The 14,804-nt window shown below is 43.0% G+C and overlaps 1 protein-coding gene across 9 annotated transcripts in view; it reads left to right on the top strand.

The window, feature by feature from the left end:
• SMARCAD1 (SWI/SNF-related, matrix-associated actin-dependent regulator of chromatin, subfamily a, containing DEAD/H box 1) overlaps nucleotides 1-14,804 on the top strand; it is a 90,338-nt gene that overhangs the window by 14,219 nt on the left and 61,315 nt on the right. For 8 of the 9 annotated variants that reach the window (XM_038399597.2, XM_043512611.1, XM_043512612.1 and 5 more), the window contains 2 exons: nucleotides 1,173-1,347; nucleotides 12,973-13,141. In XM_038399597.2, coding sequence (XP_038255525.1) covers nucleotides 1,173-1,347; nucleotides 12,973-13,141 — 344 coding nt within the window. Of the gene's footprint in view, nucleotides 1-1,172; nucleotides 1,348-12,972; nucleotides 13,142-14,804 lie in introns of those variants that run through there. The other variant, XM_043512616.1, reaches the window with a different exon arrangement.

Below are 14,804 nucleotides of genomic sequence, written 5' to 3' on the forward strand. Positions count from 1 at the left end.
AACAAAGTGAGATGAATACAACAAAAGGGCGGGAAGTCTCTGGGTGCTGTTTCTGTTGCTACAGAGTATTGCTTTGAGTCTCTCTGTGAGAGTAGTAGTTGTTACAAAGAATTGCTTTGAGAACAGATTCTGTCTTAGAATGTACTAACAGAATTAGCAGCTTGCAGGTTTCGCACACAGAGGGAGAGAAACAGTACCAAAAACCAAGAGACCTCTTAAATAGTAATACCCTGGAATTTAAACTGTAGGGAATCAAACTCATTTGTGATTTTAATACAGAACTTCTTGAATATGATCCAACACTGTAAGCTCTCAGGTGTACAGATATGCTTGTAGTGTAAGTGAACCTACCCTCACCAAATATACCTTAAATCTCAAACGTACTATTCTGTGGTGCTCCAGTCTCCACTGCCATCATCCGCTCAAGTGAATGAATAAAAAGGACTGCCTGGAGGCATGGGGAAAGCTTGGCTAGAGTGGAGATCTACTTCCCCTCTGACCCCATCTTGGATTTATGCCACTAAAGATTTTAGAAGGAAAGGAGATGTAGGGAGTCATTTGTTTAGCAGGAAAACAGAGCTCAGAGCTGCATTTCTCTACATATGCTCCTTTTGAAATCAAAGGGCCTTAATTTCCAACCTAAGAATGAAGATAGTCTGGGCACTTTTGAGTAGAGTGAAAAGCCCCTTGGAATAGTTGCATGACATCTGGGGTGGCCCAGAGATCTTGAGTTTGATTCGAAGTCATTGTTCATGTGGAAATTTAAGTCTGCTGTATGCCTCAGCAAATCCAAGACCAAGTTGGTAAAGTAATTAATTGGTCAGCCTAACCATGAAGTCGCAGGTGTCACAAGGTGGGTTATACACGTTTGGCTTGTAACCCAGCAGTTGTTCACTTTAATAGCCATATTCGTGTTTTTTGAATGGCTTTTGTTTTTAAAGCTATTGGGTATTCAAACATAGGAATTTGGTCAATTAGCGAACTGAAATGAGAAGTCTTCTGATGGAAACCCATGGATTCTGGGGACTTGTGAACACATAATGGTGTGATCTTTATTTGAATAGTCAATGTTTTTCAATGAAAGATCATAACTTTTTCTGGTGAGGCTTTAGTTGCAATGAAACATTTTGAATTTATATTCTTTTCTTCCATCCTCTAATTGGCTTGTACAGAAGACTCCAGTGTCCCAGAAACCCCAGAAGCAGAGAGGACAAAGAATTTATCATCTTTCAAGAATCGAAGAGGGATACAATTTATTGATGTGTCTTCGGATAGTGAGGATCAAGGACCACCAAAGTGTTCCAGTACAAAACAAGACAGTGTTCCCATGGGCGAGGTGATTGTAATGTAAGTCTTCATCATACCACTCTTCTGTAGTATTCATTATCTTCATTTGTGAGTTCATGAATTTTAATGTCCTACTTCAAAAAAAAAAAAACGCATTTCATGTGTGCTGACTAAATGCCATGTTGGTTTTGAATGTCTCCACTAACCAGGCTGTATTGAGCTTTTGTTTCAAAAGGCTTCACCTCTTTAAAGAGTTGTCTTCCTCTGAGTACTACCTAGTTCACTGGAGAAATCCCAGAATACATGAGTTTCAATGATACTTCTGGTATTTATCACATTATGGGCAATTGTCAGTGAATTCAAGCACCACCAAGAGGATTTCTCAAAATTCAATTTTAAAAGGTTAGCTGAAGTGTTTACGTATTGGCTTTTGCTTCAGCTTGCTTGCTTTCGTCCCGGTTTTATAGACAGATTAGTTCGCATGTAGTACCAAAATTGTTGAATGACCACAGGCTTCAAGTAGATGGAAATTACTCCTTTACTGCAGCTTTCAGAAGTCTTCAGAATTGCGCAATGCTTTTCAGCATTCTCTGCCCCTGAGGAAGCACTGTTGATAGATGGTCAGGTGTTACTTCAGGGCATAATATATAATAAACTTTATATAGTGAAGAGAGTTCAGCACAAAAATAGTTATGCATATATGGCTCGACTTTCAGAATTGTTGAATGTATGCCGGGTCTTATTGTAGAGACAAGGTGGGTGAAGTGAGATCTTTAATTGGACCAACTTCTGTTGGTGAGAGAGACAAGATTTTGAGCCACACAGAGCTCTTCTTCAGGTCTGGAAAAGGTACTCTGGGGATTTCTGTACTGATTTAACTGAACTGGTAGAAAAATCTATTTAGTTAAATCAGTGCAATCCCCCAGTTTGGATAGAGCTGTGTAAGTAACTGACTTTTCATTTTACTGTATGCAATGTAGTTGTAGCCATGTTGGTCTCAGGTTATTAGAGAGTTAAGGTGGTTGAATTAATTGGACCAACTTCTGTTGGTGAGAGACAAGCTTTCCAGCCACACAGCTTTTCTTCAGGTCTGCGAAAGGTACTCTGAAGGTTACAGCTAATGGCAATAGGGAACGGATTGTTTAGCATAAGTAGTTAGCACATACTCTCTGGAGTCAGAGGTTTGAATGGTCCCTTAGAATATGTGCTAAGTACTGAAGGGCTGACATGAAGAGCTCTAAGAAAAGAAGTACTTGTGGCACCTTAGAGACTAACAAATTTATTTGAGCATAAGCTTTCGTGAGCTACAGTCAATTCTTCGGATGCATTCATGGAAAATACAGTGGGGAGACTTATAGACACAGAGAACATGAAACAATGGGTGTTACCATACGCACTGTAAAGAGAGTGATCGCTTAAGATGAGCTATTACCAGCCGGGAGGAGGGGGGAAGAAGAAAACCTTTGATAGTGATAATCAAGGTGAGCCATTTCCAGCAGTTGACAAGAACGTCTGAGGAACCGGGGACGGGGGTAGGGAGGGAGGAAAAATAAAATGGGGAAATAGTTTTACTTTGTGTAATGACTCATCCATTCCCAGTCTCTATTCAAGCCTAAGTTAATTGTATCCAGTTAGCAAATTAATTCCAATTCAGCAGTCTCTCGTTGGAGTCTGTTTTTGAAGGTTTTTTTGTTGAAGAATAGCCACTCTTAGCCCTGGTCTACACTAGGCGTTGAGGTCAAATTTAGCAGCGTTAAATCGATGTAGCCCTGCATCCGTCCACATGACGAAGCCCTTTTTTTTTTTTTTTTTTTTTTTTTTTTTTTTGACTTAAAGAGCTCTTAAAATCGATTTCCTTACTCCACCCCCGACAAGGGGATTAGCGCTGAAACTGGTTTTGCTGGGTCGAATTTGGGGTACTGTGGACGCAATTAGACGGTATTGGCCTCCGGGAGCTATCCCAGAGTGCTCCACTGTGACCACTCTGGATAGCACTCTCAACTTACATGCACTGACCAGGTAGACAGAAAGAGGCCCGCGAACTTTTGAATTTCAATTTCCTGTTTGGCCGGTGTGGCAAGCTGCAGGTGACCATGCAGAGCTCATCAGCAGAGGTGACCATGATGGAGTCCCAGAATCGCAAAAGAGCTCCAGCATGGACCGAACGGGAGGTATGGGATCTGATCGCTGTTTGGGGAGAGGAATCCGTGCTATAAGAACTACGTTCCAGTTTTTGAAATGCCAAAACATTTGTGAAAATCTCCCAGGGCATGAAGGACAGAGGCCATAACAGGGACCCGAAGCAGTGCTGCGTGAAACTTAAGGAGCTGAGACAAACATACCAGAAAACTAGAGAGGCGAACGGCTGTTCCGGGTCAGAGCCCCAAACATGCCGCTTCTGTGATGAGATGCATGCCATTTTAGGGGGTTCAGCCACCACTACCCCAGCCGTGTTGTTTGACTCCTTCAATGAGATGGAGGCAACACAGAAGCAGGTTTTGGGGACTAGGAAGACGATGAGGAGAGGCTGTAGATAGCTCACAGCAAACAAGCAGAGAAACCGGTTTTCCTGACAGCCAGGAACTTTCTCACCCTGGACCTGGAGCCAGTACCCCCCCGAACTCTCCCAATGCTGCCTCCCGGACCCACCAGGCGGAGAAGGGACCTCTGGTGAGTGTACCTTTTTAAAATACTATACAAGGTTTAAAAGCCAGCATGTTTAATGATTAATTTGGCCTGGCATTCGTGGCTCTCCTGGATATACTCCCAAAGCCTTTGCAAAAGGTTTGTGGGGAGGGCAGCCTTATTCCATCCACCATGGTAGGACACTTTACCACTCCAGGCCAGTAGCACGTACTCGGGAATCATTGTAGAACAAAGCATTGCAGTGTATGTTTGCTGGCGTTCAAACAACATCCGTTCTTTATCTCTCTGTATTATCCTCAGGAGAGTGATATCATTCATAGTCACCTGATTGAAATAGGGTGCTTTTCTTAAGGGGACATTCAGAGGTGCCTGTTTCTGCTGGGCTGTTTGCCTATGGCTGAACAGAAATGTTCCCCACTGTTAGCCACGTGGTGGGGGGAGGCAAAATGCGACCTTGTAACGAAAGCACATGTGCTATGTATGTAATGTTAACAGCAAGGTTTACCATGAAAGAATGTACCCATTGTTCTATAAAATGTCTTTTCAAATACCACTGTCCCTTTTTTTTTCTCCACCAGCTGCATGTGTTTCAAGGATCACATGAATCTTCTCCTTCCCAGAGGCTAGCGAAGATTAGAAGGCGAAAAAAAATGCACTCGTGATGAAATGTTCTCTGAGCTCATGCTGTCCTCCCACAATGATAGAGCACGGACGAATGCATGGAGGCAGACAATGTCAGAGTGCAGGAAAGCACAAAATGACGGGGAAGAGAGGTGGCGGGCTGAAGAGAGGGCTGAAGCTGAAAGGTGGGGCGGCAGCGTTATGAGAGGAGGCAGAATTTAATGCTGAGGCTGCTGGAGGATCAAACTAATATGCTCCAGCGTATCGTTGAGCTGCAGGAAAGGCAGCAGGAGCACAGACCGCTGCTACAGCGCCTGTGTAACCAACCGCCCTCCTCCCCAAGTTCCATAGCCTCCTCACCCAGATGCCCAAGAACGCGGTGGGGGGACATCCAGCCACTCCACCCCAGAGAATTGCCCAAGTAACAGAAAGATGGCATTCAACAAGTTTTAAACTTTTAAAGTGCTGTGTGGCCTTGTCCTTCCCTCCTCCACCACCCCTCCTGGGCTACCTTGGTAATTATCCCCCTATTTGTGTGATGAATTAATAAAGAATGCATGAATGTGAAGCAACAATGACTTTATTGCCTCAGCAAGCAGTGATCGAAGGGAGGTGGGGAGGGCGATTAGCTTACAGGGAAGTAGAGTGAACCAAGGGGCGGGGGGTTTCATCAAGGAGAAACTAACAGAATTTTCACACCGTAGCCTGGCCAGTCATGAAACTGGTTTTCAAAGCTTCTCTGATGCACACCGCACTCTCCTGTGCTCATCTAACCGCCCTGGTGTCTGGCTGTGCGTAACCAGCAGCCAGGCGATTTGCCTCAACCTCCCACCCCGTCATAAACGTCTCCCCCTTACTCTCACAGATGTTATGGAGCGCACAGCAAGCAGTAATAACAGTAGGAATATTGGTTTCGCTGAAGTCTAACCGAGTCAGTAAACTGCGCCAGCGCGCTTTTAAACGTCCAAATGCACATTCTACCACCAGGCTGCACTTGCTCAGCCTGTAGTTGAACAGCTCTTGACTACTCTCCAGGCTGCCTATGTATGGCTACCCGTGGCATTACGGGGTAGGCTGGGTTCCCAAGGATAACTATAGGCATTTCATCATCCCCAGTGGTTATTTTCTGGTCTGGGAATAAAGTCCCTTCCTGCAGCTTTTGAAACAGGCCAGAGTTCCTGAAGTTGCGAGCATCATGTACCTTTCCTGGCCATCCCATGTTGATGTTGTTGAAACGTCCCTTGTGATCCACCAGTGCTTGCAGCACTATTGAAAAGTATCGCTTGCGGTTTATGTACTCGCCGGCTTGGTGCTCCAGTGCGAAGATAGGGATATGGGTTCCGTCTATGGCTCCACCACAGTTAGGGAATCCCATTGCAGCAAAGCCATCCCTGCACATTTCCCAGGGTCACTACCCTTGATATCAGCAGATCTTTGATTGCGTTGGCTACTTGCATCACAGCAGCCCCCACAGTAGATTTGCCCACTCCAAATTGATTCCCGACTGACGGGTAGCTGTCTGGCGTTGCAAGCTTCCACAGGGCTATTGTCACTCGCTTCTCAACTGTGAGGGCTGGTCTCATCGTGGTATTCTTGCGCCTCAGGGCAGGGGAAAGCAAGTCACAAAGTTCCATGAAAGTGCCCTTACGCATGCGCAAGTTTCGCAGCCACTGGGAATCTTCCCAGGCCCGCAACACTATGCAGTCCCACCAGTCTGTGCTTGTTTTCCGGGCCCAGAATCGGCATTCCACCGCATGAACCTGCCCCATGAGCACCATGATGCCCACATTGCTAGGGCCTGTGCTTTGAGAGAAGTCTGTGTCCATGTCCTCATCGCTCTCGTAACCGCGCTGACATCACCTACTCGCCCGGTTTTGCTTTGCCAGGTTCTGGTGCTGCATATACTGCTGGATAATGCATGTGGTGTTTAATGTGCACCTAATTACCAAAGTGATCTAAGCGGGGTCCAGGCTTGCTGTGGTATGGCATCGGCACAGAAAAAAGGAGCGGAACGATTGTCTGCTGTTGCCCTGACAGAGGGAGGGGTGACTGATGACATTGCTTACAGGGAATTAAAATCAACAAAGGGGGTGGCTTTGTGAGAAACTGAATGGCTGCCTCAAGGACAGAACTCAAAACTGGGTTTAGCAGGCCATTGATTTCACAGAGGGAGGGAGGAGAAAATGAATACAAAACAAATCTAGTCTATTTCTTTTTTTGAGCCACTTCATCTATCTTTATATCTTGCTGGCAGCAGACTGTGCAGTACGACCAGTAGCCATCGTCACCTCCTGGGTGCTTGGCAGAAGACGGTGCAGTATGACTACTGGCCATCATCTTCTGCTGGCTGTAGATTAAAAGTGCACTGCCGGTAGGACTCAATCGCCATGAGACGAAACAAAGGAAATGACCTGGCTGAGTCACTCCCATGTTTGCCCAGGTGCCCGGGTAAAAGAGCACCCAGGACTACGTCGACAACGGCCTCCAGTCATACTGCACTGTCTGCTGCCAAAAGGCAATAAACTGCTGCTGTGTAGCAATGCAGTACCACGTCCGCCAGCACCCAGGAGACATACGGTGACGGTTAGCTGAGCAGGCTCCATGCTTGCCGTGGTATGGCGTCTGCACAGGTAAGTCAAGAAAAAAGGCACAAAACGATTGTCTGCCCTTGCTTTTATGGAGGGAGGGAGGGAAGGAGGGAAAGGGGGCCTGATGATATGTACCCAGAACCACCCGCGACAATGTTTTAGCCCCATCAGGCACTGGGATTTCTACCCAGAATTCAAATGGGCAGTGGAGACTGCGGGAACTGTGGGATAGCTACCTACAATGCAAAGCTCCAGAAGTCGACGGTTGCTTCGGTACTGTGGACACAGTCTGCCAACTACATGCACTTAGAGCATTTGTGTGGGGACACACACACTCAACTGTATAAAAACACTTTCTACAAAACTGACTTCGATAAATTCGACCTAATTTCTTAGTGTAGACATATCCTTATGTCTGTAAAAGAGTGACCAGAGAGATTGAATTGTTCTCTGAATGGTTTTTGAATGTTATAATTCTTGACGTGTGATTTGTGTCCATTTATTCTTTTACATAAAGACTGACCAATGCAATGGCAGAGGGGTATTGCTGGCACATGATGGCATATATCACATTGGTAGATGTGCAGGTGAATGAGCTTCTGATTGTGTGGCTGATGTGATTAGTGTTGTGTTTAGGCCCTACAACACTACAAAAAGAAGGATTCTGGGTAGACTCCTCCTGAAGGTCGAAACGACAGACTGGACTTCTATGTAGAATGCTTCCGCTGACCTGCATGGGCTGAAATTGTGGAAAAGCAGCATCACTTGCCCCATAACCTCAGCCATGCAGAACACAATGCCATCCACAGCCTCAGAAACAACTCTGACATCATAATCAAAAAGGCTGACAAAGGAGGTGCTGTCGTCATCATGAATAGGTCGGAATATGAACAATAGGCTACTATGCAGCTCTCCAACACCATTTTCTACGAGCCATTTCCCTCTGATCCCACTGAGGGTTACCAAAAGAAACTACAGCATCTGCTCAAGAAACTCCCTGAAAAAGCACAAGAACAAATCTGCCCAGACACACCCCTGGAATCTTGATCTGGCGTATTCTGTCTGCTACCCAAGATCCATAAAACTGGAAATCCTGGATGCCCCATTATCTCGGGCATTGGCACCCTGACAGCAAGATTGTCTGGCTATATAGACTCTCTCCTCAGGCCATACGCTACCAGCACTCTCAGCTATCTTCGAGACACCACTGACTTTCTGAGGAAACTACAATCCATCGGTGATCTTCCTGAAAACACTATCCTAGCCACTATGGATGTAGAAGCCCTTTACACCAACTTTCCACACAAAGATGGACTACAAGCCGTCAGGAACAGTATCCCCGATAATGTCACCGCTAACCTGGTGGCTGAACTTTGTTCTCATCCATAACTATTTCACATTTGCGGATAGTGTATACCTTCAAATCAGTGGCATTGCGATGGATACCTGCATGGCCCCACAGTATGCCAACATTTTTATGGCTGACTTAGAACAACAATTCCTCAGCTCTTGTCCCTTAATGTCCCTACTCTACTTGCGCTACATTGATGACATCTTCATCATCTCGACCCATGGAAAAGAAGCCCTTGAGGAATTCCATCATGATTTCAATAATTTCCATCCCACTATCAACCTCAGCCTGACCAGTCCACACAAGAGATCCACTTCCTGGACACTACGGTGCTAATAAGCGATGGTCACATAAACACCACTCTATACCGGAAACCTACTGACCGCTATTCCTACCTACATGTTTCCAGCTTTCACCCAGATCACACCACATGATCCATTGTCTACAGCCAAGCTCTATGATACAACCACATTTGCTCCAACTCCTCAGACAGAGACAAACATCTACAAGATCTCTATCGAGCATTCTTACAAGTACAATACCCACTTACTGAAGTGAAGAAATAGACTGACAGAGCCAGAAGAGTACCCAGAAGTCACCTACTACAGGACAGGCCCAACAAAGAAAATAACAGAACGCCACTAGCCATCAACTTCAGCCCCCAACTAAAACCTCTCCAACGCATCATCAAGGATCTACAACCTATCCTGAAGGACGACCCATCACTCTCACAGATCCTGTCCTTGCTTACAGACAGGCCCCCAACCTGAAGCAAATACTCACCAGCAACCACACAACAGAACCACTAACCCAGGAACCTATTCTTGCAACAAAGCCCGTTGCCAATTCTGTCCACATATCTATTCAGGGGACACCATCATAGGGCCTAATCACATCAGCCACACTATCAGAGGCTCGTTCACTTGCGCATCTACCAATGTGATATATGCCATCATGTGCCAGCAATGCCCCTCTGCCATGTACATTGGCCAAACTGGACAGTCTCTACGTAAAAGAATGAATGGATACAAATCAGACGTCAAGAATTATAACATTCAAAAACCAGTCGGAGAACACTTCAATCTCTTTGGTCACTTGATTACAGACCTAAGAGTGGCTATTTTTCAACAAAAAAAACTTCAAAAACAGACTCCAACAAGAGACTGCTGAATTGGAATTAATTTGCAAACTGGATACAGTTAACTTAGGCTTGAATACAGACTAGGAGTGGATGGGTCATTACACAAAGGAAAACTATTTCCCCATGTTTTTTTTCCTCCCTCCCTACCCCCCTCCCCGGTTCCTCAGACGTTCTTGTCAACTGCTGGAAATGGCTCACCTTGATTATCACTATAAAAGGTTTTCTTCTTCCCCCCTCCCCCTTCCCCCAGCTGGTAATAGCTCATCTTAAGCGATCACTCTCCTTGCAGTGCGTATGGTAACACCCATTGTTTCATGTTCTCTGTGTATATAAATCTCCCCACTGTATTTTCCAATGAATACATCCAATGAAGTGAGCTGTTGCTCACGAAAGCTTATGCTCAAATAAATTTGTTAGTCTCTAATGTGCCACAAGTACTCCTTTTCTTTTTGCGAATACAGACTAACACGGCTGTTACTCTGAAACCTGAAGAGCTCTGTATCCCTTGAAAGCTTGTCTCTCTCGCTAATAGAAGCTAGTCCAATTAAAGATATTACCTCACCTAATTTGTTTCTCTAATATCTTGGGACTGATATGGTTACAGCTACATTGCATGGGTCCTATTGCAGTCAGTGGAAACTGCATGGTTTTCATTGCTGTTGAAAAGTAGGTCAAGAATATTTTAAAAAACAAATGGTGAACAGAATGGTGCCTATTTTCTCCCTCTTCTGTTGCTGTCTTTTTCATTTGCAGTGAAACGGGGGTTCTGTTACATCATCTCAAAACACTCTCTGAAGGAGAGGTTACATATGGTGATTACCCCCTGCATTCCTTTCCCCTGCATTTCTTCTTTCTCTGTTCTTCACGCCTCTGCATTTGGGTGAGGCTACATAGATCTTTTCCAAGCTGCCATCGTGCCAGCATGGGGACCATTGAGAGCACAGGAGAGAAGATCTGTCTTTGTTCCAGTGTCTGGTGCCATATTGGCCCCTGCTAGTTACAATTGTGGTGAAAGTTCTGCTCGGCCCCTGAGTTCCTGGGTTGGGCGCATGCTCAATTGCACTGTTGGATAGCACATGTACTCATGTTGTTATGTGGGAACTACTTGAGGTTGGAGCATGCTCGTGTAAACAGTCTTCAGAGAATTTAGCTGTCAAATGCTTAAATGAGCAAACTTTTTTTTTTTTAGAGGGATCTTACTTGCCAAATTTGGGGGAATGTTTACAGGGATAGTAATGACACCTGAGCAATCTCTCCACAACCAACCTTGCCAAATTTCAAATCCCTGCTCCAATGTATGTTGCTGTTAGTTTTTCAGCAAAATGGTGGTTAATTTTTTTTTAACTTAGGTAAAATCTATTTTTCCTTAATCTTGTTCTCCGAGGTAGCTAAATTGTTTTAGCTCAAACTTCTATAACGTTGTCAGTTTGAAGCAGACACCTAGCATGGAAAATTTTAGCCTTAACCATTAGTTTTTGTGAAGTTATAAACCACTGAAAATAAAATCTTTCAAATGGAAAGTGTCAGGCAACCTTAACTGTAGGTGTCACTATTTGAGTTGCTAAAATATATTAAAAAATCCAGTTCATGGGTCAGAACTAAACTTGCCATGTTGTGATTAAGTATGCATTTCTTTATGCTCAATCATGTGGGCAATGTAAGATTTATGATGTCCTTAACTATTTATTACCTTCTTGTCAAGTACTTGGGATTTTATACTTGATATGGTTGGTAAGCACTTTATTTAGCAAATGTAACCTTTCAAATGATTTTTGTTGTTTTTTTCTTTGGACTTAATACAAATATTCTTTTCCTGTGAGTACTGAAGCAAAAAGGATTTAAAATATATTAATAGAACTATCATTTGCACCATCACTGTATTTAAATATTACAAGAGATACTCATCTTCCTGCTAAAAGGCATAAACTGATTCCTAGCTGAAGTTGGAAAGGAATTTTTTGCTTTGTTACAGCTTTGTGCTGTTGGCCAGGTGTATTTTAGGCTTGCTTAGTTTAAGTACTAGTTGTAGGCAAGAACAGGGTAGTATCTGATAAAAAATGAAAATATTTTCTCAAATTTTTGCACGCATCTTTTACAGATGATATTTTATTACACTTTCTCAGCATGATGGTTATTCACATATTGAAGTCTAATGGAAAAGTATATAGCCGGAGTCAGTTGGAAACAGCAACAGTTTGAGTTTTTACTCTCTTCTGCCCCACCTCTATGCAGACACTTACCTAAATTAAGTTGCTGTGATGCTATCCTCTGTATAAGTATGTCATTTTTAACTGTGGGCTAACTTTAGTGCAGTGAAACAGAAACTAGGCATCTAGCTAAATAAGCTAAATACAAACTACCTAAATAAGACAGTAAAGCATGAAACTTCCATTTAGGTCCTGCCTGTGCTACAAAACTAAGCATAAACTGAAATGTGGTTCCATTTTGTAGGGTTGCCAGTTGTGCATAAGCCTGATAGATTTGGATATATCCAAGGCTTTGGTATATCTCGGGGACATAGTTAAAACCAAGATTAGGTTCTGTCTACACTGCAAGATGGAGCCACATTTTAATATATTTAAAGTATTGCAAGTAGGTCTTTTCACATGGTTCATTTTGTAATTTAGATCACATCTTGGATATGGATTTGATTCTTCCCTGAGAGTGTGGACAGGGCCTTTACAAACTCAGTCGTCTTACCTTTGGGGAAAATTTATATTGGACTTTTGAGCCTGAATTTTAGTTTAGATAATGCCTTAATCTATTTCCATTTATGCAAGAATGAACTCTGATGGTACTGACGAGACACAGATAGTGACGTTACCTATTGATGTAAATCATTCTGTTGGCAGCCGTTATGTTGGCTGGTTATGCGACACAATAGTTAACAGCCCTACTCCACATCAGAAATGGGTTCACTGGTATTGTTAGGCTAATGTACTGTAGACTTCTGTGAATTGTTGATGCTTCATTTTGTTCTGAACAGTAGATAACAAGTAAGATACAATCAGATCCACTGCTCTGCTGGATAGTAGTAGCTTGTAAGACTCAAAGATATCTTGCAAAAAAATTGGGGTTGTGCTATTTTTTTGCTTTATGGTGAATGAAGCCTTTTTTCAAGTTAACTTTTTCCTGTTGTTAAACTGTGCTGTCAGTGATGTGTGGTTTCAGTTCTATTAAATTGTTTCTAGTTTCTTTCAAAGAATGGTAATACACGAACAGCTACCTTATATGAAGATAAGCTTATGTAGTGCTACGTTTTCACTGAAAAATTATGGGGATGCTAAAACAGAATTCCTAAGTAGAAATAAGTCTTATTTCTTTTCCTTATATGGTAGCTCTGAACAGTCTGATGATGAAGAGGCTGAAGATTTACCATCTACATTTACATATATAAATGATGCAGACCAATCGCCAGACATGGATGAGGTGGAAGACATCAGAGATGCTAAACTCCAAACACTGAAGGAACTCTTTCCGCAAAGAAGTGACCAAGAATTATTACAAGTAATAATGTTTGGTTTTGCAGGCTATTTCCTAGGCAATATGTGTTTTTTAGTGCCTTCCATGTGAATGGAGGAAGAACTTTTTAATTCTTATTTGCAAAAGCGTATTTCCATTTGATAAGATTTTAAAATTTAATTACCACACTTGGAAAAAGTCCCCTTTTAAAGCTTTTACATTCTTATTTAAATATATTAAAAACATGTTCGTGCAAACGAGGCTAAACTGTTTGCTAAATAACTTACAGAAAGAAACCCCTGTTTAACAGAGGTTAGCCCTTCCCCTCTCAGTAAAAATGGTCTTCAGCCCCATTTAGACAGGCAGAGTAAGGCAACCCATGTTTGCTGATCATCAGCCACTATATAGTGGTTGTTTTTTTTTTTTTTGGTTTTTTTTTCTAGTATAGTCAGACATGGACTTCAGTCCCACACATTATCCTAGATCTTTTTTTTTCATAGTCCTAGTCCTTAGTTCTCTGCAATGAAAATGAAACCTAGACTACTGCTTTGGGACTTCATGAAGGAGAATTTCCATACAGCTTCAATTCATTTTGACTTAGAGCTACATCTGTGATATTTCTCATTAGTCTTGGGTGGGCTGCCTAATGCCTATTGGCTGCTGTTGTCACAGTATGGATGCTTGCATTTAAGCCCATCTGTACTATGTAATGGTTGACAGCTGTACCCTCCTTTAGCTGAAATTTATTCTGTACTACTTTCCTCAGATTAAGACCTCAGTCACACCTGTGCAACTTAAATGGTGATAGACAAGTATCTATGACACTTCTATATGGCCCCCATTGCCATAGTATATGAGCACTTCTCCATCTTTACTGTATTTATCCTCATTGTACTCCTGTGAGATAGGGAAATATTCTCCCCAATTTACAAGTGAACTAAATGACTTTCTCAGGGTCACACAAGTAGGTTGTGATCGATCAGGGTATCCAACATGTGTATTTCTTGTCCCAGATTAACATGCTAACCACTGGACTATGCTTCCTTTCTGAGAACTTAAATAATAAGTGAAGGCTTAATTTGAAAATGGCACAGGTGTCACCGGTGATGTGTAGATAGGAAAGAACCCATCTTAACTTTCAGATGTCAAAGTGAGTGTTCAGAGTTGGTTGTTGGACAGGGGGAGAGGTGGAAGTTGTTTGAATGGCCTCTGCACATTACCAGTGTTAGCGAGATGCCAGCCAATGTAGTAGAAGCAGTGCCTGCTGGAGTACGCACAAGCCGCACCCCATAACTCTAAATGTTTGCGGCAGGGCTATAAAGGGGGCAAGGGGCTTCAGTCATCTTAGTTCTTTCCAAATGTGCTAGTGTATGAACCTGGAACATCTGGCTGCTCTTACTCAAACTTAATTCTAAAACAAAAATGAACTTTAATGCCTGTATATGGTTGCATTTTATTGTTTTAGTGTAGTTTTAAAGAATAAATCTCTGCTAGCTTAGTTTTTTAAAGCCTTGGCGTTTTTAAGTCAGCCAAATTGAGTCTCTCCTTTCACCATAGCCTTCCTGGGTCCTTCCTGAAACCTATCTTGGTCCCCACTGCCTAGTATCTTTCCAAGTGGATTGGTGTTGTATTGAGGCATGTGGGTGCTCCAACTGGCACTGTTTCTTGAGAGTGCCATTCTGCTCATCTGTCGGTGCATGTTCTCAAT

This window comes from Dermochelys coriacea, chromosome 4, assembly GCF_009764565.3.
Source record: "Dermochelys coriacea isolate rDerCor1 chromosome 4, rDerCor1.pri.v4, whole genome shotgun sequence".
In the NCBI taxonomy this organism is placed as follows: Eukaryota; Metazoa; Chordata; order Testudines; family Dermochelyidae; genus Dermochelys; species Dermochelys coriacea.